At 45.4% G+C, this 19,488-nt stretch overlaps 1 protein-coding gene across 5 annotated transcripts in view; it reads left to right on the top strand.

The window, feature by feature from the left end:
* The window catches only part of SMARCD3 (SWI/SNF related BAF chromatin remodeling complex subunit D3), a 69,699-nt gene that overhangs the window by 36,082 nt on the left and 14,129 nt on the right, over positions 1–19,488 (top strand). For all 5 annotated transcript variants that reach the window (XM_069859099.1, XM_069859096.1, XM_069859095.1 and 2 more), the window contains exons 3-6: positions 354–396; positions 7,906–8,028; positions 17,420–17,542; positions 19,329–19,424. In XM_069859099.1, the coding sequence (XP_069715200.1) occupies positions 354–396; positions 7,906–8,028; positions 17,420–17,542; positions 19,329–19,424 (385 nt within the window). The remainder of the gene's footprint in view (positions 1–353; positions 397–7,905; positions 8,029–17,419; positions 17,543–19,328; positions 19,425–19,488) is intronic.

The raw sequence follows: 19,488 nt of genomic DNA, 5'->3' as shown, positions 1-19,488 counted from the left end.
CGTGCACTCCCACACATGCATGCCGCCCTCCTCCATGCTCCTTCTGTATCCGTAGCCAGCCCGTGCACATGCACTCACATACGCCGCCACCCTGCACCTCAGAGGATGCTGCAACTGGAGAACTTGCCCACTTCTTTCCAGGATGCATCCCAGACAGACCCGGTCTGTCCTTGGCTGGCTGTTCCTCGGCTGTGGGGAAGGGTCCTGGGTCCTAGGCAGGGGCAGCCCCTTTTGCCGATGCCGGCACAGCTGTGCACCAGCATGTGGAGATGTCAGGATAATTTAGCAGGTGGCCTCGTTACTCCTAGATCTGTCACCATGGTAACGTGTTTTTTTCTTTAAAAAATGTACAGTGCCAAGAGGAGGAAGATGGCTGACAAAATTCTCCCTCAGAGGGTGAGTCGCTTTCATTTCCTATTCCCTTCACAATCCGTTCAGCATCACAGTGTAACAAGAGGGGGTTTAGAAAATACTTTCACTTTTTGTTTAAAAATCTAATTAAAAAGTAAGTAGGTGGTGGGGGAAAGTCTGGAGAGCAAGGCTGGGGTTGGGGCCGGGGTCTGGGAGCGTGGAGCGCAGCCTGGCCCGTATTGGCCTCGTGTGCTGGATGAGCCGAGCTGGCACTGCCGCTCGCTGGATAGACGGTGGTGCTGGGCTGCCACGCGCACGGCGTGATGCTGGGGCTCAGGGATGGTTCTGATCAGCTTTCGAGGCTGGCCAAAAGCTGGGCTGGAGGGGAGCTGTGCCTGGAGGAGACGGGCTTACACACAGGTCTAAAGCCCAGTGGAGCTGCCAGGTTCCAGGTTTTACAACCCTGTCCAGTTAGAACTGAAGCAAACCAATGTAAACAGCAGAGTTCAAGGGGCCTGCATTGTCCAGAGAGTTATTAATTCCCTTAACCCTAGGGATGTGTCTAGCTTTAAGTGTCTGCCTATGCTTGATCCTCAAAGCTTCAACTTTCTACTTCCTTCTTAAACACAGGAATTTCTCTCTGCTCCCCTTCTCTTTCATTATTCCCAGATACTTCCTTTCCCATGCCCTCATCAGTACTGTTTCCCCAAAACTTACTTGGTCCCAAAATGGAAGCTTCCTTAGTCTTCAAAACACATCCTTCTTCATCACATCCTTGTCCCAGTTCCTTTGGCTTCTGGTGCCTTTTCTGGGCCTCCATGTCCTTTCAGAGTCTACTTCACTGCTCGTGTAAACCTAAACTAGCTGGCAGCCTCCAAATTCTCCTTGTGATGTTCCACAGGTACCTAATGCCAGCCAGCAGAGGAGCTGACCCCACTTTGGGACTCCTGATCTCATATTATCACCTCTTTCCTTGGAATTCCCACCCCCTCTGCAGGCACTGCCTCTTGCAGGAGAGCTGTTGGGTGTCTTGTGCCGTCTCAAAAGGTCTACACTGACATTATTAGATCTGGAGCTTTGAGCTGCTCCTAGCCTCTGTGGTGTTTGTGTTAGAGCCCCATTCCCATTCTGCTGGGAGTCCATGCTTTCTCAGGATGAAAGCTGTGTGGTTGGTGCTGTCTGTGTCACACAAACTGTTTCCATGGACAATTGTGCATCCTGTGCAGTGGGGTTATCACTTCAAATACAGGTCCCTTTCAGGGCTTTTTCTCTTTTTGCCTTTTGCCTGTAGAAGATAAAAAGATCTCAGAACAGAGGTAGCAGAACCATTTTGGCAACAGATGACGTGTGCCCCTCTATATCACATCCATGATAGTTCTTTAGTAGGTAGAGCCTTGTTCAAGTGTGTCAGAAAGCTGTACAGATGGTAGCTATTTGCCATCTCCAAGCATCCCTGTGTTTCAGTGTCCTTGTTGCTGTCAGCCAACAATTGTAACTGATGGAGTGATATGGCAGCACCAGTTGTGGGAGTTCTGTCTGCAGCAGAGGCTTTATCGGTGCAGCTGGAATGCTGGTATCAATGATCCAGTGCATCAAATTGAGGATCCATTAGGCTGTGGTCAGGGTATTGGAATCTCTTTACGCTCACTGCTCATGGAATGGGAAAATGCCATGTGTAGGGATATGGTTTAGTGTTTGATGGGAACGGTTGGACTCGATGATCCGGTGGGTCTCTTCCAACCTGGTTATTCTGTGATTCTGTGATTCTGTGATTCTGTATCGGTGTCCTGTCAAGTGAGGACACTGGTGGCTGTGGAATGCACATGAAACACGGGTAAAACTTCCAACTTTCCAGAGCTGCTTCTGGAGTGCTTTCCAGCAAGACAGCATCTGTTCCCTTTTGTGTTCCCTGGAAACTGTGAAGGGGAGAGAGGGAGACATTAAATGCATTTTGCTCTTGGAAACTGTCTCATGTAGCAGTGGAAAAGGAGCTGGGTTTGCAGTGTTCCTTGCTGCGATAGTGAGTCAGGCAGCTGGCACAGGTAACCTGCTGTTGGGTTCTCGGCGCTCAGATCAAGCCTGTCTGATACTGCTGGAGTGTATTTCTAGCAGGGTAGAGCGGCTCAGTGGCTACAGGTCAGCTATTTCAGGAGGAATTAATTTCATATGAGAAAGTTCAACCTAACAAACTGTTACACATAGGAAGATAGGATTATAGAACTGTGTGGACCTCCTGACACATCTAGTCTGGTTCCCTCTGTAGCGGAAGCCACAGTGTAACTGTTGCCTCAGGGCTGGTTGGGTTCTTGACTCCTGCGATGCCCCAGATGGAGAAGATCATTTTTCCCTTTTCCTAGGCTCAGCAAGGCCAGTGCTTTGGTTTCCCAAGTGAGAGGGGCTCCCGCAGTCCTGACTCTCACAGCCTTCCTTCTGTCTGCTCTGGGTTAAATCCACTGCTTGTGAACTGCTTCAGATCCGTCTCTCAGGAGTCCAGAACTGTGCATAGCGTTACAGCTTACCAGAACCACCAGTTCCTGAGTGCCACTGATGCACTTTTCTCTCTCCTGGAAACAGCTGGAGGTGCAGACTGGGATCGTGGCTTGCTTTTTCTGGCTTTACCGCATTGATGCAGCATATGGTCATTCTGTGACCGATTAATATTTACAAGTATTTTTAGTTTCTGTTGTTTGCAACTGATAGATTCCCATAATAGAGCAGGAATTACGGGTATAGGCTCTGAGGAACACAAACCTGTGCTTTGTAATGCTGTATTTTACTCTGTTGCTATTACACAGTTCTCAGTTTCTGTATGTTCTCCATGCTGTCTTCTGCCTTGTACTGACAGTGACACTCCAATCTGTCATTATTAAGTTTTGGTAGCGCACTTCTCCCTTTTGTGCTGGAGCTATTAATGGAAATATCTGAATAAAATCAGGTTCAGAAATGGTTTGTGAGGTGCTTCCTGCTTCATTCTTTCTATGCCAGTTTCTACCACATCTTATTCTTGTTCTCATCTCCATTTTTCAGTCTGAAGCAGCAGTTCCCTTTACGACTGCATGCCAAGTGCTTTACTCAATGCATGTCAGTTGTATCTACTGTGTACCTTTTATCCGAAATGTAACTATTGAAAAGAGACTTCAATAAGCCGAGGCTGATGTGCTGCAATGTAACAAGGCTTAGCGTTTTTTTTATAGTGTATTCAGCATTAACTCAATTTCTGTATAGCAGGCTGGGTCCCATCTCATTTTCCTTACCTCTAGATCATAGAATCACGGAATGGTTTGGATTAGAAGGGACCTTAAAGATCATACAGTTCCAACCCCCGCTGCAGGCAGGACACATTCCACTGGATCGGGTTGCTCAGAGCCTCTTCCAACCTGGCCTTGAAGACCTCCAGGGTGTTCGTTCCCATGTTTCCTTTTTCTCAGGCCACAGAAACCCTCATTTAGTTTTAGAAAAGCTGTCAGGCACCTTCATTTATAGCTGGGGATCTGGATCTCTGGAGCCGATAGGGCTGTTGTAACCCTGGTCTAGCAGTTGTGCCTCAGTGTCCACCCTGGTCTACAAGCTGTCCGAGGAGAAACATGTCTGCACATCAGGTTGCGCTTCTTCTTTCTCCAGGCCTCACCTCCTCATCACTTCTGGTCAATGTCCTACTTTCTCTTAGTTCTGAGTCATTGCATTGTTTCCCAGGCACCATGACTGTGATTCACCATTCCGTTCCTTCAGCTTCCTTGCCTGCCCATCCTGAGACAAGGAGTGCAGATGGAAACCGTTCTGACTGCATAGCTGTGTGTCTCTGCTTTTCTCCATTGAGCTTCCTGAGTGGAGTGCAGCTTGGAAACAGCAAACTGCTTCTCCTTCTGTGACCTGCTTCTCTTTTAGTGTTGGCTGCTGTTCTTCTCACTGGGCCTCAAATTCCTATCAGTGCTGATAGGATTTGTACAGCTCTTCAGCCTCTCTACTTCATTCTCCTGTGTGAGCACAAGTGGTGCTGACAAGTCAAAGGAAGAGGCTGTTTCTTGCTGTGCCACACCTGAGAAACTCCATCTGGATGTCTGGGCACAGGACCAGGAAGTTGAGACATCCTGGAGTGAGGCCTGCAGAGGACCACAAGGATGCCTGGAGGCTGGAGCGCCTGCCTGCTGCCAAGAGAAGCTGCAAAGAGCTGGGTTTGTCCAACCATGAGAAGGGGAGAGGGTGATCCTGCTGGTGAAAGGTTTTCTACATACAGTCATGCTGGAGTCCAAGATGCTGATGGAGACCTAGTTCTTAGGTTTGCTGGTGTCTGTGCTTCACTAGGGATGTCAATTAAAATCCAAACAGCTCCCTTTAGAAATGTGTCTGTGCCTAAAGTGCATTTCCCAGATCCTACATCTTCTTATGGCAGAAGTGGCAGAAATTATTACTATTTTTTTTTTCAAGAGAGGGTAATGAAGAGTTGGCCTGTTTGCAACAGGAGGACATTGGGGACCTGCATTTTGTAGCCTGTGTAGTGCTGGGAGCGTGGGAGATGATTTTGTTCCTTGCAGAAGTGGGCAGCCTCCTGTCTGTTTCTCCTCATGTTTCTGATCTTGGATGTGTCAGTGGCAATGAGTGCAACTCAAGAAAAAAATCTCTCTTCATCTTAAGCTCAGCTTTTCTGTCACTGGCACTGCATTTCCTGTCATTTCCTATCAGTATTCTGTCCGTTCTTTATGGTCTGCACACTTACGTATCAGCCTCTAGCAGGGGCACTGACAGGGCTGGACAGTGGCAGCCCTCTTATGGCAGGCTTTGGAAAAAAGAGCAGGTATTTGATCTTGACCACAGGTTCTCACAACAGGGTCAGACTTTAGATTGTCTGCTTGTATGGCACTACAACCAAATTGGCACCTTGTCTTCTCCCAACCCCGGGAGTGGAGCTCTCAGTGTTAGGATCAAGCCTTCCCTGGCACATGGGCTCTTGTCACTGCCTGCCGAGCTGTCGTGCTGTGCCACTCATAGAAGATGTCCTGTGATATTATCACATGTATCCCAGGGACTGCAGTGTTGCAGCTTTTCACTGGTCTCAGACTTTCCCTGTTTCTTGAGCCATGCAGATTGGTTTACTCCAGCTCTGGTGCAGCTTCCACGTTTTGCTGCTTTTGCAAGGGGATTGTGAGGGCTTCTCCCATTGTGCTGTTCCCTGCACAGCCTCCTCAGTGGCCCCACTTATAATTTTTCCATTCTTTTGTCACCATCAATAGAAAATTCCACGGAAATCAAGGATAAAAGTGCATAATTTAGTAATAATCTGTTCGTATTAATTTTAACAATTTTGAAACGTGAATTTTCACACAAACTGGCTTGAGTGGAGCTTTGCACTAGCCCAGTATCCCATCTTTGCTGGGACCATAACACGTGTCTGGAGAAGATACAAACACCAGCAAGTGGAATTCTTCTCCCAGATCCTCTCCCGACCCACAGTCATTTGCAGTTAAAGGAATTACATGCAGGGTTATCTGATTTTTAAGTGTTTACTTGTTCTTAACATCTTAAAATGTTTAATGTCCAGTTGTGTTTGAGGAACGGAATACGAAACACCTTTTCACTTCCGCGTAGTAAAAGATGTCAAAGTGTGGAACAGGAATATTGTTGAAGATTACTGCTGTCTCTACAAACACATTGAAAATGTCATCAGATCCGGGGCCCAGTGCCCTGCAAACCACCCAGAAAGGTAGTCTCACAGCTGCAGAACAGCTGTTATCATGAGGGCTGGGCAGCCCAGCTCCTGGCTTCATCGTGTGCCTTGGGATTCACAAACTGACTGTGCAGGAACTTGGAGTTAAAAGACTGAAGCTGTGTTCTGTGTCTGGAATTTTTAATTGACTGCAGCGCAACATGATTAATTTTCTCTGTGTGGAAGGAACTGAGGAATCTTTTCTTCTGTGTGGGACAGGGTAAAAACATCGGGGGGGCTTTGTTTGGTCCGAAGATTTGTATTTACTGGGGAAGCATTGCCTGGCTGTCTTCATTCTGTGAGCTGTCTGGCAGCTCCCTGGTGTTTCCAGGGCAATGCTTGCTCTTCGTGCTTCGCTCATAAAAGGGTTCACGTTCTTTTAGTATTCTCTGGATGAGGAGCCTTTGTGAAAGAATACAAGCAGTTAAAAGTACAATGGTTCTGCAACAGCTGAACACAGGTTTTGCTCCACGGTTTCCACTTCTCCAGAGCCTCAGTCCTGCTGTGAATTGAGCAGGTTGCTCTAGCATCTCAAAACAAACAAATAAGATTGAAAGAGTCATTTATTTGATAGTCTCGACCAGTCTAAAGGCAGAGAGAAGGATAGTTCCTCTTCAGGATGGAAAAGAAAAATATTAGGAAAGGGATGACAAAATCCGTGAAACATACAAGCAGTATGGAGACAGTGCACAGGGAATGTGCCCACTGCCGCTACAGCTGTGCAAGAAGATGACATCCAGTGAGGCTGACAGATGGCAGGTCCAATGTGAGCAGAAGGAGATGGTACTTCACACACGGCCTGTTGCAGTTTTGGAGCTTCGTGCCTCAGGCTGTTGTAGGTACTAAGGGGCACAACTTTCCTATACTGTCAGAGAGACAATGCTGTCCTTGCAGAGCATAGAAAAGAGCTGTATGCCTGGTATCTTTCACACAGGTGCTCCTGTCTTACACCAAATTAAATCTATAGAGTTCTGAATCTGAAGCAAAACGAGAAAACCAACTAGCTTTTAATTCTTGTGGAACAGAAGCATTCTACTAGTTATATTTTAGTTCTGTGAGAGCTAGAGTGAGTATCAGAGAAGTAGATGAGGTAGTCCAGTAGATTTATTGTAATTACTTAGAGTTCCTTTCTTTTATGGTTCACCTTCATGAGTTATTCCCAGATAAGAACCACCTTTTCCATGTAAGGGTTTACCTGACCATTTCTAAGCTTCGTTCATTAGGTCCTCCTCCTACCGTACTCATATCACCTCCTCTGCTGACTCTCTGGAAAAGGGAAAATAAAAAGGCAGATGGTTGATAGAGCTAATGTAGCATAGCTGATGTATTGAAACACCAATAAAAACTGGCAGGATCATAGGTTGCCATCTCATCACTGGTTGTGTTGAAACTTTGATGGGAAGGTCAATTTCAATTTTGTGTGTTGACAGAAGTTGACTTCCTAAATGTCAGTTTTCATTGCAGATGGGTAGCACTTGGTTTTAAAAAATTGGTGCAAACCCTCACCCTGTACTTTCAGCACTTCTTTAGTTTAAACAGGACAAATTTATAGTACTTTGTGTTGTTGAGAACAGCAGCTCCCAGGCAAAGCCTCACTCGGAAAAAGATAGCCGTGATTCAATCTTTGGGGAGCCAGCCAGAGTGTTCCAGTGTTCATTTGCCCCAGTCTGTGCTCCAGCTTTTCAGTCATATTCTTGTTCATGCCTGAGACTGCCCCACCAACTGTGAACGGCTGTCTTAGGGATAGCTACTTAGAATGTCTCTCTAGGGGCAGAGAAGGTGTCAGTGTTGCTGATCTGGAACATAGCAGATCCTTGTGTCCAGTGCTTGGATATTCCTTGCTTCCTTCTTAGATCCGGGAGCTGGTTCCTGAGTCCCAGGCCTACATGGACCTGTTGGCCTTTGAACGCAAACTAGACCAGACCATTATGCGGAAGCGTGTGGATATTCAGGAAGCGCTGAAGAGGCCAATGAAGGTACGTCATGAAAATTGTGTAGATTGAGTTAGGGGGAAAAAAATAACCCTTGTGTTAAATGGTGGGGTGATCTGTTAATAGGGTACTCTGAAACAGGGCAGACAAAGCTCCTAAGAACAAGCAGCTATGGAGAAGCATGCATGGAAACATGGGGAAGAAAATTCTGTGGATGTTACCAGCTCTAACTTCTGAAAGCCTTTAATAAGGGGAATAATCACTTTAGGATTAATAAATGCTGGTTTGGAACTTTGTATTAGAATGACTAAAAAAGTAAAAGATTAGAGGGGTGTGCAGAAGAGATGTGTTAAATTCTGTCAGAATTCAGTCAAAAGCTGAATTTATGGAATAACAGATCGTATAATGCGAGGAGTTACTTATGGAAAAATGGTTACAGTTCCTGCAAGAATTTATGCCTTTATGTGGTCTGTAAAAGGATAGTTTGGGTAAAAAAAGAAGGAGTGACATTTTCTGCAAGTCATTTTGCCATTCATATCCTCCTGAAATGGTCTTTTCCTAATTTTTATGGGTCTACTCACCTGAATCATGGAAAAGTTTAGGTAGGAGGAAGCTGTGGAAGTCATCCAGGCCAACCTCCTGCTGAAAACAGGGTTGTCAAGGTCTGACTGGGTATTTAAAGTCTTTAAGGATGGAGGTTTCACAGCTGTTTTGGGCAATCTGTTCTATAGTGTGGCCACTCTCATTGTGAAAGATTTCTTTCCATGTCTTATTTAAATTCTTGTGACTGTACTGAATAGCCATCCTCACTCGTACAGTAGATCCTGTAGCACGAGTAGTTCTGTAGCTGTGTCTGCTGTGAAGTAAGGCCATCGCTCTTGTCTGTACTGCAGCAATGGTATTAGCCTAACTGAGATCAGGATTCTGTTCTGTTTGTCACTGCACAGGTACCTGATAGGACATGGAAGGTTTTACCTCTGATGTTTTTCCAATTGATATGTATGAAACAGGAAAGAAAAAAAAAGGAAGAACTTAAGCTCCATTAAGTTACCCATGTTATAGGTTGGAAACCAAAGCATGGATGATTTAAAGCATAAGTTTGTAATCAAGAGGAGTTGTATGCACTAGATTGGACTCTAAAAGGGAATAATTCGTCTCAGCTTCCTCATGTAATAGAAAACAAGTATTTCAAACCACCTGGGACCTTGGTTGCATTTAAAAGTAATTGGAGACTTAGGCTTGTGTTCATAAATCTGCGGGAAGACGTTTGTTTCATGGCAAACTCTCCAACTGGGGAGCTGCCCAGTGCATAAGGCCTCAGCGCTGAGCTGTACGATGGAGATATCCAGGGCCAGGCATGGGGAAGACTGTGGGAGGCACAGCAGCCTGCAGAAACTGGGGGCAGAAAATACTGTTTCCCTGTAGGGCTCAGGAAACATGTTTTAAATATCAGTTGCTCAGCTGGTGATCATCTGAAGAATGATCAGACAGGTGCTTTTCAAATCCATGTCCAGTCAGAGAATGGAGCAGCTGTGAAATTCCAGACCTGCCAAAATAGAGCTGAAACTCAGTAAATGTGGATTGTTCTGATGCAAAGTGTTTTCATTTTGGTGTAGCTGGAGCATTGGGATCGGCAATAAAAGTTGTCTGTTTTCACATCTCAGCAAAGCTCTTGTGATTTTGAAATATCTGCTTTAAAACAGTGGTTCCCAAACTGGAATTGTAATCCTGGGAAAAATTTAATGTCTGAGATATGTGATAATCCATAGGGAATATGCAGGGCTGCTTGGAATTATCAGTTGTAATTGCAGTTATTATTGGTCACAGCGACTGAGTTGTAGCTAGAACCAGTCTTTGGGGACCACAGGTCTATGGCTTAGAGTTGTTCAGGACAGTTTTTGTGTCTGCAGATGAATTATACTGGAGAAATTTTATGGGGAAAAGTTTCAAATACTTTTGATTGAGGACAGTGCATAAAGTATGCCAGGCCTGTCGATCCTGCTTGGATCTTCTGTGAAGAGCAGCACTGCTGAAACAGATAAGAGCTGTGGGAACGCTCCAAATGCATGGAGACCTAGGGGCTGTGAGAATGGTTGATGGGGAGGAAATGGCCTTCACCACTGGCCAGCTCCCTTTACCACCACTAGTGACCCTGCTCTGCTGCCAGCTTTTTCAGTCTGGATCCTAGAGTCCTAGAATCATGGAATAGTTTGTGCTGGAAGGGACCTCAAAGCCCATCCAGTTTCAACCCCCTACCGCAGGCAGGAATACCTCCCACTGGATCAGGGGGCTCAAAGCCCTGTCAAGCCTGGACTTGAACACCTCCAGGGAGGGGACAGCCACCACTTCTTGGGGGGAGGGAGGGCAACCTGGGCCACAGCATCCCCACCCTCACAGGAAAACATTTCTTCCTAAGATCTCATCTCTATCTCCTCTCTTTCAGCTCAAAACCATTCCCCTTCATCCTATCCTGCCTTGTCTTTTTTCTGGCTGTTGGGTACTCGTGTTCTCTCCTCCTCTTCTGTCAGTCTTGCATCCTTGGGCCACACCTGCCATGAAGTTCTCAGAATCTCTCCACTGCGCAGCAGCCTTTGCTGTGTGCCACAAGAGTCCTTGCACTGACCTTACAGAAGACTCACCCACATATTTGTTCAGAATTCCAGAAAGGAAGTTTTAGGAGGGAGTCAGGCAGGCTGCAGTGTGGCCAGGGGTACAGATATAGCAAGCTCCGTGGCCTGAGGGAAACAGAAACTGTGGCTCAACTCCAAGCGGGTTGATGTCATTGCAGAAGAATGTGTGACTGAAAATCTGGACAGCCAGGGCTATGGTGGACTTCGGGAGTGGGATTTATTTGGCTATGTATAGACATCTCCGTTGTGTTTATTTATATGCATGCAAGTTACTCTGGGCTGCCTTTATAGGCGAGAGGTTTAGTCAGTGTGGGTAGCAGAGTTGAGGGCACAGCTCCGCTCACATAGAAGATATTTAAAAGAATATAGGTAAATCATGCCCTGAAAAGCACTGATTTCTCATTGTCTAAGCCTGAGGAAGCCAATCACTTGTGGACGTAAACATCGTTTTAAGACTGAGATAGTTGTCATCCCAGGGCTTGAATCAGGTGTCACCTGGCTGAAAGACAGCGATTCATGACTCATCCCACAAAATACATTTTACTTTTTCTTCATGGGATGCTGTGGAGAAGGAGGTGGAGATGACTAAAGCAAATTTAGGGTGACTGGGAGCAATGTCAGCTCTGACACTTTTTAGCTGTTGTGAATTCCCTTCTGCACTTTGTGGTCTGCAGCACAAGGGCAGCACACTTGCTTGTCTGTGATTGTCACGTTGGTCCTGGTGCTGGCTGGGGTTAACTGGAGGCGTTTCTGCCATAGAAAAGCTGCTCATTGATTGGAAATATCATTAAAGGTGAGGTTTATGATTTGATAATAACAATCTTATACTTAATGTGATGCAACTGAAAGAATAAGTCTTAGGATATGTCAGTAACTGGACATAGTCCTAGTGCCACTGCAGAAACTCTACTGACATCACAACTGATTGTTAAAGCTGGAATTCAGTGTCATTGGTGCTCAAAATGAACAGTTCCAACTAGAATGATGATGAGAAAAAAGAGCTTCAGGAACAATCTAGGGAGAGGAAGATTCTCTCTGTGAATGTCACTCAGCTTGAATACGCAAGCACACAAAAACTGGGAGGCACTGGGACTGTCTGCCTTTGTGGTGGAGGGGAAGAAAAGTAGTGATGTTTAGGCTGAAGGACAATGCCAGCACAAGAATAAGGGGGAAAAGGTGACTGAATAAATGTTAGGCTTGAAATCAGAAAGAGGATGTAATTGTCAGAGAAGCAGAATTCATCCAAATCAAGGTGGAGAAATAAGATTTCATTTTTGAAATTCTGTCCTCGTGGGTTCTGAAGAGCATGTTGTGATACAGACCCAGACTTACTGCTGCAGCCAGCTTAGTACCCCTGGGGCCCAGTGCTGGGCTCCATCGGGCGCTACAGTGGCTTTGATAAGATGTTTAAAGCTCTTCAGGGAAAATGTCTGCACAAACCATTTGAAATAGAAATATGAAGGCAAAACAGAATTTATTGCAGTTTCAATTTAAACAAAACAATTTATTGAGGGGATTTTATTAAGGATTTTCTCATCTTTAATCATCAACCATAAAATTCACAAAATAAATAAAGCCAAATAGCTGACTGTTTTTCTTGTGTGAGGAGATCAGTCTGGCAATGAATGTATCCTTCAATTAGTACATGGTTGTATATTGGGAGGGCTGGGTCATAGCTTCTGGTTGTCTTACTGTCCTTCCTTTAACATGTGTAATGATCTTTGAGGGTCATCTTGGAGCTGGAGGGCTTTACGTGGACCGTCTCCTTTTGGGCACCCCAAACTTGGCCCTAGTTGTCCCCAGGTTGTCTCCTGTGGGCTGATCTGGGGGTTCTTACATGTGCTGTCACTGGACCATGCCAATGGACCATGCTAACGTGTTCCTGCATTACTGGTTGGCTTGTTGCCTGGATAGTTACTCACTGCCAGAGGTGTGCCTGCAGCCTTAGCAAACCACCCTGCTTTGAGCTAGCTAGGACTGAATCAATGGCTACTGGGCAAAACGTTCTTCAGCCTTGAGACAAACAGGCAAAGGTCATGTGTGTTCTTAACCCACCAGAAACCAGCTTAAGTATTGAATGAGAGTGTGGTTAAATCTTGCATACTTGCCCACCCTCTCCCATGTGCAGACAACAGAAATTATGAGGCTGGTGTGGATCAGCATCCTTGCTAACAGTGACCAGCAACAGGATCACAGATTGTTGAGGTTGGAAGAGGCCATGGTGGGAGGTCATCTTGCCCAACGTGTAACAGTTCCATCTGGATTCCAATCACTGGAGATCAATTTATATTAAGACACAGAAAGGTCTGACGTCTTTTAAAATTCGCATATATTGATGTGGCTGGCTATTCCTGGGATCTGTACGTAATAAAGCAACTCTAGGCTCTTCCCTGTTTTGGAGGATTTGGGGTTTTTTTTGGTTGTGTTGTTTTTTTGTTTAAAGACCATTGTTCCAACAGCTGGTAGTTAAAAAAAAAAATCATTGGACTGGTTAATGTGCACATCTATGACCTCTAGAGCAAGATATCAGAGATGTAATAGATTTTCCATTATGTCAAGTCTTTAAGCCAACACTGAATGTCCTTTAGAAAGAGCTGTCCTGTTTGAGGAATGATGAGAGCCTGTATGGCACAGGAAATAGAACTCGACAATGAAGCCTTCTGCCTTAAAAACTTGCAAGTTGTAAGCCTGTGTTCTGTGACAAGTTTTACGGGTTCAATGTGGTTTGTTGTGCTTTGGATGGTGTGTGTGACATCCTTCCATTGATCAGGTTAGAATTTATGGTCTTGTGGCATAGTTTTATGTGTTCTGCTTTTTGCGTTGTGAGATAAGTAGAACACAAACACCTCATATCCTTCTGTAGAGCAGCCTATATTTTAAATATGTCTTCCAGGCTCTTTAGCCTGTTTCCTTCAGTAAAAAATTCATCCCTCTCAGTCACTGTAGAGAAAGAATTCTCCAGTGTACCAAGGTATTTCTGTTACCAGTCAGTGTCCACCTTCTAGTTGTTCCCAAGAGGGGACAGCGTACAACTGCCACATAAGCTGCTATAATGGATTTTGTAGATTAGTGTGCTTGCTATTCTCCATTTTATTCCTCTGTAACATGTGTTCAACTTTTTGGGAGGTTTTTTGTTGTTGAAGCTTTTATAGCGCTGTCTGCAGGTGTTTTTCATGTGTTGGTGCAATTTTGCACTCAGTAAATATTGGGTAGTTGCTTTTAGTGCTCCTACATTTTGCACATTCTATGGAGTCACTGATTTCCCTGCTTTGGCTTGCCCGTTTTTAAGTTCTTTTCTGTCATTTGTTACCTATCACAAGTTACCTCGCTCTATTTTTTTTCTTGAACAAATGCTGACATATCTGTTTGCTGCTCTTCTGGGCGAGTGATGCCTTTGTATTCCAGTTCTGATACAAACACTCTCTGTTTCATTTCTAATGGTCAAACTTGAACGTTTGTTCAAGTGGTCATGGTTCTTTTTGTCTCCCGATGTATAGTCTCCAGGCTACTTTATCTTCCACTGTTCTTTTTTGCTTCCTAAACCGTTTTTGTCAAACTCTGAAACGTTTACTCCATATGCAGACAGAAACACAGATTTTAATCTTTCTGGTGGCTTATGCCTGAGGTTTTTATGCTCTGTTGAGGTACAAAGAAATCCATCCCTGCAATATGCAGAGTAAGCTCTTAACACAGGATCGGCAGCCAGATTTCCTTGATTCAGTCAGCAATAGACTGTTCGCCAATAAGTTAATTTGTCTGAAATCCTAAGTACAACTTCCATGGAGGTGTTGTGTGCTGGTCGAGAGTTCACTGATGAAAACTTGGCATCAGCAATTTATGGAGATCTGTCTTGGGGATAGCAAACAGATGCTAAGTTTCCGATTTGACTTTTTAAGGGTTTAATGCTAATGGAAACAGAATGAATGTGGCAGTATAAACCAGAGGTAGCTTTCTGAAGGATTTGATGGATTTCCAGCATTTCACCCATTTACTTCAGCTTAACACGATATTTGCTATATCTTGAAGAGCTAAGAGAGAGAAAAAGCTGTAGTTCTGCTGCTCCAGCATTCCTGTTAGCCTCCTTCATTCTGTGTGAGCTCTCCTGCCATTTGTGCTGCTGTTGTAGCTGGGACCTCTGCTGTCATTTGTCACTTCCATGACCAATCTTCAGTCACATATCCTTTTTTCCTTTTCTTTTTCTCAAGGAGAAACTGTAAGTGAAAAACAGTACTTTTTGGGGAAAGCTTTTTTTTTTTGTAACATGACTGCTGATTCAAATTCATTTTGCTGAGGGTAAGTCGCAGATGGGTGTTGAAGTTGTGTCTCACAGTTAGAGGGTAAGCAGATGAAGCATTGACTGGTTTTCGGACGAGGTTATTTGATTCAGAATGGTGGTCAGGTCTCTGTGAAGTTCCCCTCTGTTGAGTTTTGTCTTTGTGGTGGTACTGATGAATGAACTGAGCGCAGTGATTCTGGCTGTGTGTCTTCAGCCAAGGAGACTTTATAGAAGCATAGAATGGTTTGGTTTGGAAGGGACATTAAAGATCATCCAGTCAAAATCCCCCTAGATGATCTGTATAGTGGCTATAAAACACCAACCAGTTCCATTTTGGTTTTCTTCCCTAAGCTTAGTTTTTACTGTCTGTATCATCTGGTGACTGAAAGGATGAAACTGGCACTGATGGGTTAGATAATCCAAGGACCAGGCATTTGGGAATGAACGCCAAGGGAGGTTCAGGCTGAACATCAGAAAAAATTTTTTCACAGAAAGGGTCATTGGGCACTGGAACAGGCTGCCCAGGGAGGTGGTTGAGTCACCTTCCCTGGAGGTGTTTAAAAGATGAGTGGATGAGGTGCTGAGGGACATGGTTTAGTGGTTGATAGGAATGGTTGATAGGTTGATAGGTTGATGATCCTGGAGGTTTTTTCCAGCCTAGTTATTCTGTGATTCTGTGATCTCTGAAGTGACATCTTCCCATACTAGACATCCTTGTGATAGCAGCACAGCTGTGAGTGATTAAGGTGTTGACCTCATTGCTCTCTACAACTACCTGAAAGGAGGTTGTAGAGAGGAGGGAGCTGGCCTCTTCTTCCAAGTGACAGGGGACAGGACAAGAGGGAATGGCCTCAAACTCCGCCAGGGGAGGTTTAGGCTAGACGTTAGGAAAAAATTCTTTACAGAAAGGGTCATTGGGCACTGGAACAGGCTGCCCAGGGAGGTGGTTGAGTCACCTTCCCTGGAGGTGTTTAAGGCACGGGTGGATGAGGTGCTGAGTGATATGGTTTAGTGTTTGATGGGAACGGTTGGACTCGGTGATCCGGTGGGTCTCTTCCAACCTGGTTATTCTGTGATTCTGTGATTCACTGGTTAGGTCCCTTTAGGAGGGATCCAGACCAAGCTCTTGGACCTTTGCCGGGATCTCACATCACTGAGGGGACAGTAATGTCTTGCTGCTGGCAGGAGGAAGGTCGTGGTGGAGGAGGAGTAGTCTGCTAATCCAAAGAAAATGTCCATTTGTAGAGCTGTGGTTCTGATGTTTTGCTGAGGATTCCTAAATGTATGTTTCCTAAATGTATGTTTTTTAAATGCCACTGCTCCAAGTATAGATCACCACTGTTGGAGATCAGTGCACACAAGTTCATGTGCCATCATGTTCCTGGAACCAGAAGGTAAGTTAGTAAGCCTCTCAGAATGTCTTGAGCAGAGCTGTTCCTAGACAGCTTGTCTGAGGAGCTGTAGTGCTGCTGGCAACACTAGACCTGTGTACAGAAGAGGATGTAGTAGCAGTTCTGGGAAGGGTAGAAAGAAGGAAGAATGGAGCAGCAGCTCATAAGGGAACAAAAGAGAGGTGGACATGCTGGCAGCAGCTTCAGAAAGGTAGTTCTGGAGGCTGGAATTTTTATGGTTCAATACATTACTGCCCAGTGAAGGACACATTTGGCTGTTCAAGATGTTTGTAGCCAAAGGCCTTTTTCTGCGGTTTTTTAGACTGCTTCTGGAATGTTTTGGGCAGATCCAGCCACCGGTCAGGTCTGGAGTCACTGGTTATGGCAGTGGTGACCACCAGCCTCTCTTTGCAGCTGGCTGTGTGGTTCCTGCCAAAGTGTGGTGGCTCAGCAGGTGAAGGGGAAGCTACAGCCTGGCATTTGCCATGTCCTAAGGTGCACTCTGCCTGGCAGAGCCCGGGGGGAGAGATTGTGCCAGCTGGAGCATGGGGGAGGGCTGTCAGTGAGACAGAGGGAAGATGGGCCCCATCCCTGGAGGTGTTCAAGGCCAGCTTGGATGGGGCTTGGAGCCCCCTGATTCTGTGGGAGGTGTCCCTGCCCATGGCAGGGGGATGGAACTGGATGGGCTTGCAGGTTCCTTCCAACCCAAACCACTCCATGATTCTATGATGCCGCTGTGAAAGACATTGGTGTAGCAAGAGGTTTGCAGCTAAGTCCTAGTGAACCACTGGGATCCAGACAGGGAGGGCATCACACCGTGCTTTTCTTATATCGATCTGTCAGGTATCTAACCAGAAGTACAGGATGTGTGGCCTTGTGGGTTTGACCCTGCGGCCTCCTGTTTTTCTCCACCAACAGTGGATCTTGACATGTTTGTAGAGCCGTCAGTTTCTAAAAAGGTTTCAGATTCAGCTCTTATGTGTGTCTCCCTGTATGTAAACTGATTTTAAATTCAGTATAACCTGCTGCTAAATGTGCAGAGTCTCTACTATCTGAGGAACTGTCACCTTCCCTCTGGCTTCCTTAGGTCTTGGACTTTAACTGGATGTGTACTTCTCTTTTTTCTGTTTACATAAAAGCAAAAGCGGAAACTGAGACTCTACATCTCCAACACATTTAATCCTGCAAAATCTGATGCTGATGACTCCGACGGCAGCATTGCTTCGTGGGAGCTGCGAGTGGAGGGGAAGCTCCTGGATGATGTATGACTCACCTCTACTTCACTGGGGCTGGCGAGGATCTAGAGGTTGTCCTGTGGGGTGGTGGACTGCACCAGGGACACCGTCTCTGGATGGAAACATTGGTTTGTTGCTGTTAGGAAGGTGCCATGTCCAGCCAGAGTAAGGGATAATGCTATATATAACTAGAATATTGGGAAGGGGCAGGGAGAGCAGCAGGAAACAAAGCAGACTTCAGGAGGAGGTGGAGAGGACAGGGCTGAGATGATTCCCTTGAAAGATGTAGCAGAGTTCAAGTCATGAGAGGTGTGATAAATCAGCCTACAGCAGGCACTGCATCTTGTGAGGAACAGGATAACAAGGAGAAGCAGGTAGTTCATATTCTTAGGAAGGACGAGAGGATGTGTGGATGGTCAGAGCAAGGGTTGAAGAAAAGTCTTATAGTTCTGGCGTCCTCAGAAACCTCAGTGATGGATTTAGCGTTCCTCAGGGAAGGCTGGACTTCCCTAATAAAGGTTTCACCTATTTGAATAGACTTCACAAGTGAGGTATTTGATAGGATCAAGAGGCAGAGAACATACGTGTCTGGAGAGGGCAAGGCTTTCAAGGCACGGCTCTCTGTCTGGAGATAAATGTACAGGAAACAGAATCTTAATCTTGCTGGAGGATGAAGGGATAACAGAGCAATATCTGGAAAGTGAAGTTAAACTCAGTTTAGAAATCAGAGCGTATGTTTTAACAAAGAAAGAGATTATTGGAACAAAAGAGCTCTTGATTGCTGGCAAATTTTAAGTTGAAGGGGGATGTATTTCTAAAAGATTTTCTGTATTAAATAAGAAGAAATTCATTGAAATCCAGTGGGCTGTATTGTATGTAAAGTCAGATTATGTGGTTATAGACCTCCTAGTTTTTAATTTAGACAGCATGAGCTGTGTAGTAAAGACCGAATACTGATAATTAAATTAAAAGCAAAATGTAAAATGAAACACCTTTACTTAGTGTATGATTAATCGGGAACATTTACTGTTATATGATAAATCAGACCATAAAGTCAGCATTCATCAAAATAATGGAGCTGTTAAAATAAATCCTTAGAATCCTGGAATGTTTTTGGCTGGAAGGGACCTCAAAGCTCATCTAGTTCCAACCCCCTGCCATGAGCTGGGACACTGCCCGCTGGATTGGGGGCTCCAAGCCCCCTTCAAGCTGGCCTCAAACACCTCCAGGGATGGGGCAACCACCACTGCTCTGGGCAAGCTGGGCCAGGGCCTCCCCACCCTCACAGGAAAGCATTTCTTCCTAATATCTCATATCAATCTGCCCTCTTTCAGTTCAAAACCGTTCCCCCTCATCCTGTCCCTGTACTCCCTGGTCAAGAGCCCCTCCCCAGTTTTCCTGGAGCCCCTTTCCATATTGGAAGCTGCTCTAAGATCTCCCTGGAGTCTTCTGTTCTCCAAACCAAATGACCCCAGCTCTCTTGGCCTGTCCTCCTGCATTCAGATCATGTTTGTGGCGTCCTCTGGACCCACTCCAAAAGGTCCACGTCCACATCACAAGCGAGTCTTTTCCGATAACATGAAGAGAGTCAGGAAAGTCTTTCCTTAAATGTGTGCTATTCCAATGCTGTTGAGATTTTTGCGTCTTACCCTTTTGCGTCTTTTGCGTCAGAGGGAAGACTCAATCAGGTTGGTCGCGCTTGTGGTCTAGATGGGAATTAACATTCAAGAGAAAGAGAAGGCCTGGGAAGGAAGCCTGGAACACAAGCTAATATGCACAGCCTTAAACATTTCTGTTTCTTCTGACTGTGCAGCTCAGCAAACAGAAACGGAAGTTTTCATCCTTTTTTAAGAGTTTGGTTATTGAACTGGACAAAGATCTGTATGGACCTGACAACCACCTGGTGGAGGTAAGACGCTTAGGCATGCACAACTGATACCAGCAAAGATAGACAGTCATGTGCCCACTGTCTG

This window comes from Phaenicophaeus curvirostris, chromosome 6 (genome assembly GCF_032191515.1).
Source record: "Phaenicophaeus curvirostris isolate KB17595 chromosome 6, BPBGC_Pcur_1.0, whole genome shotgun sequence".
NCBI classification, from domain to species: Eukaryota; Metazoa; Chordata; class Aves; order Cuculiformes; family Cuculidae; genus Phaenicophaeus; species Phaenicophaeus curvirostris.
Note: the sequence above shows the minus strand (reverse complement) of the source record. Positions and strands in the feature narration are given on the sequence as shown.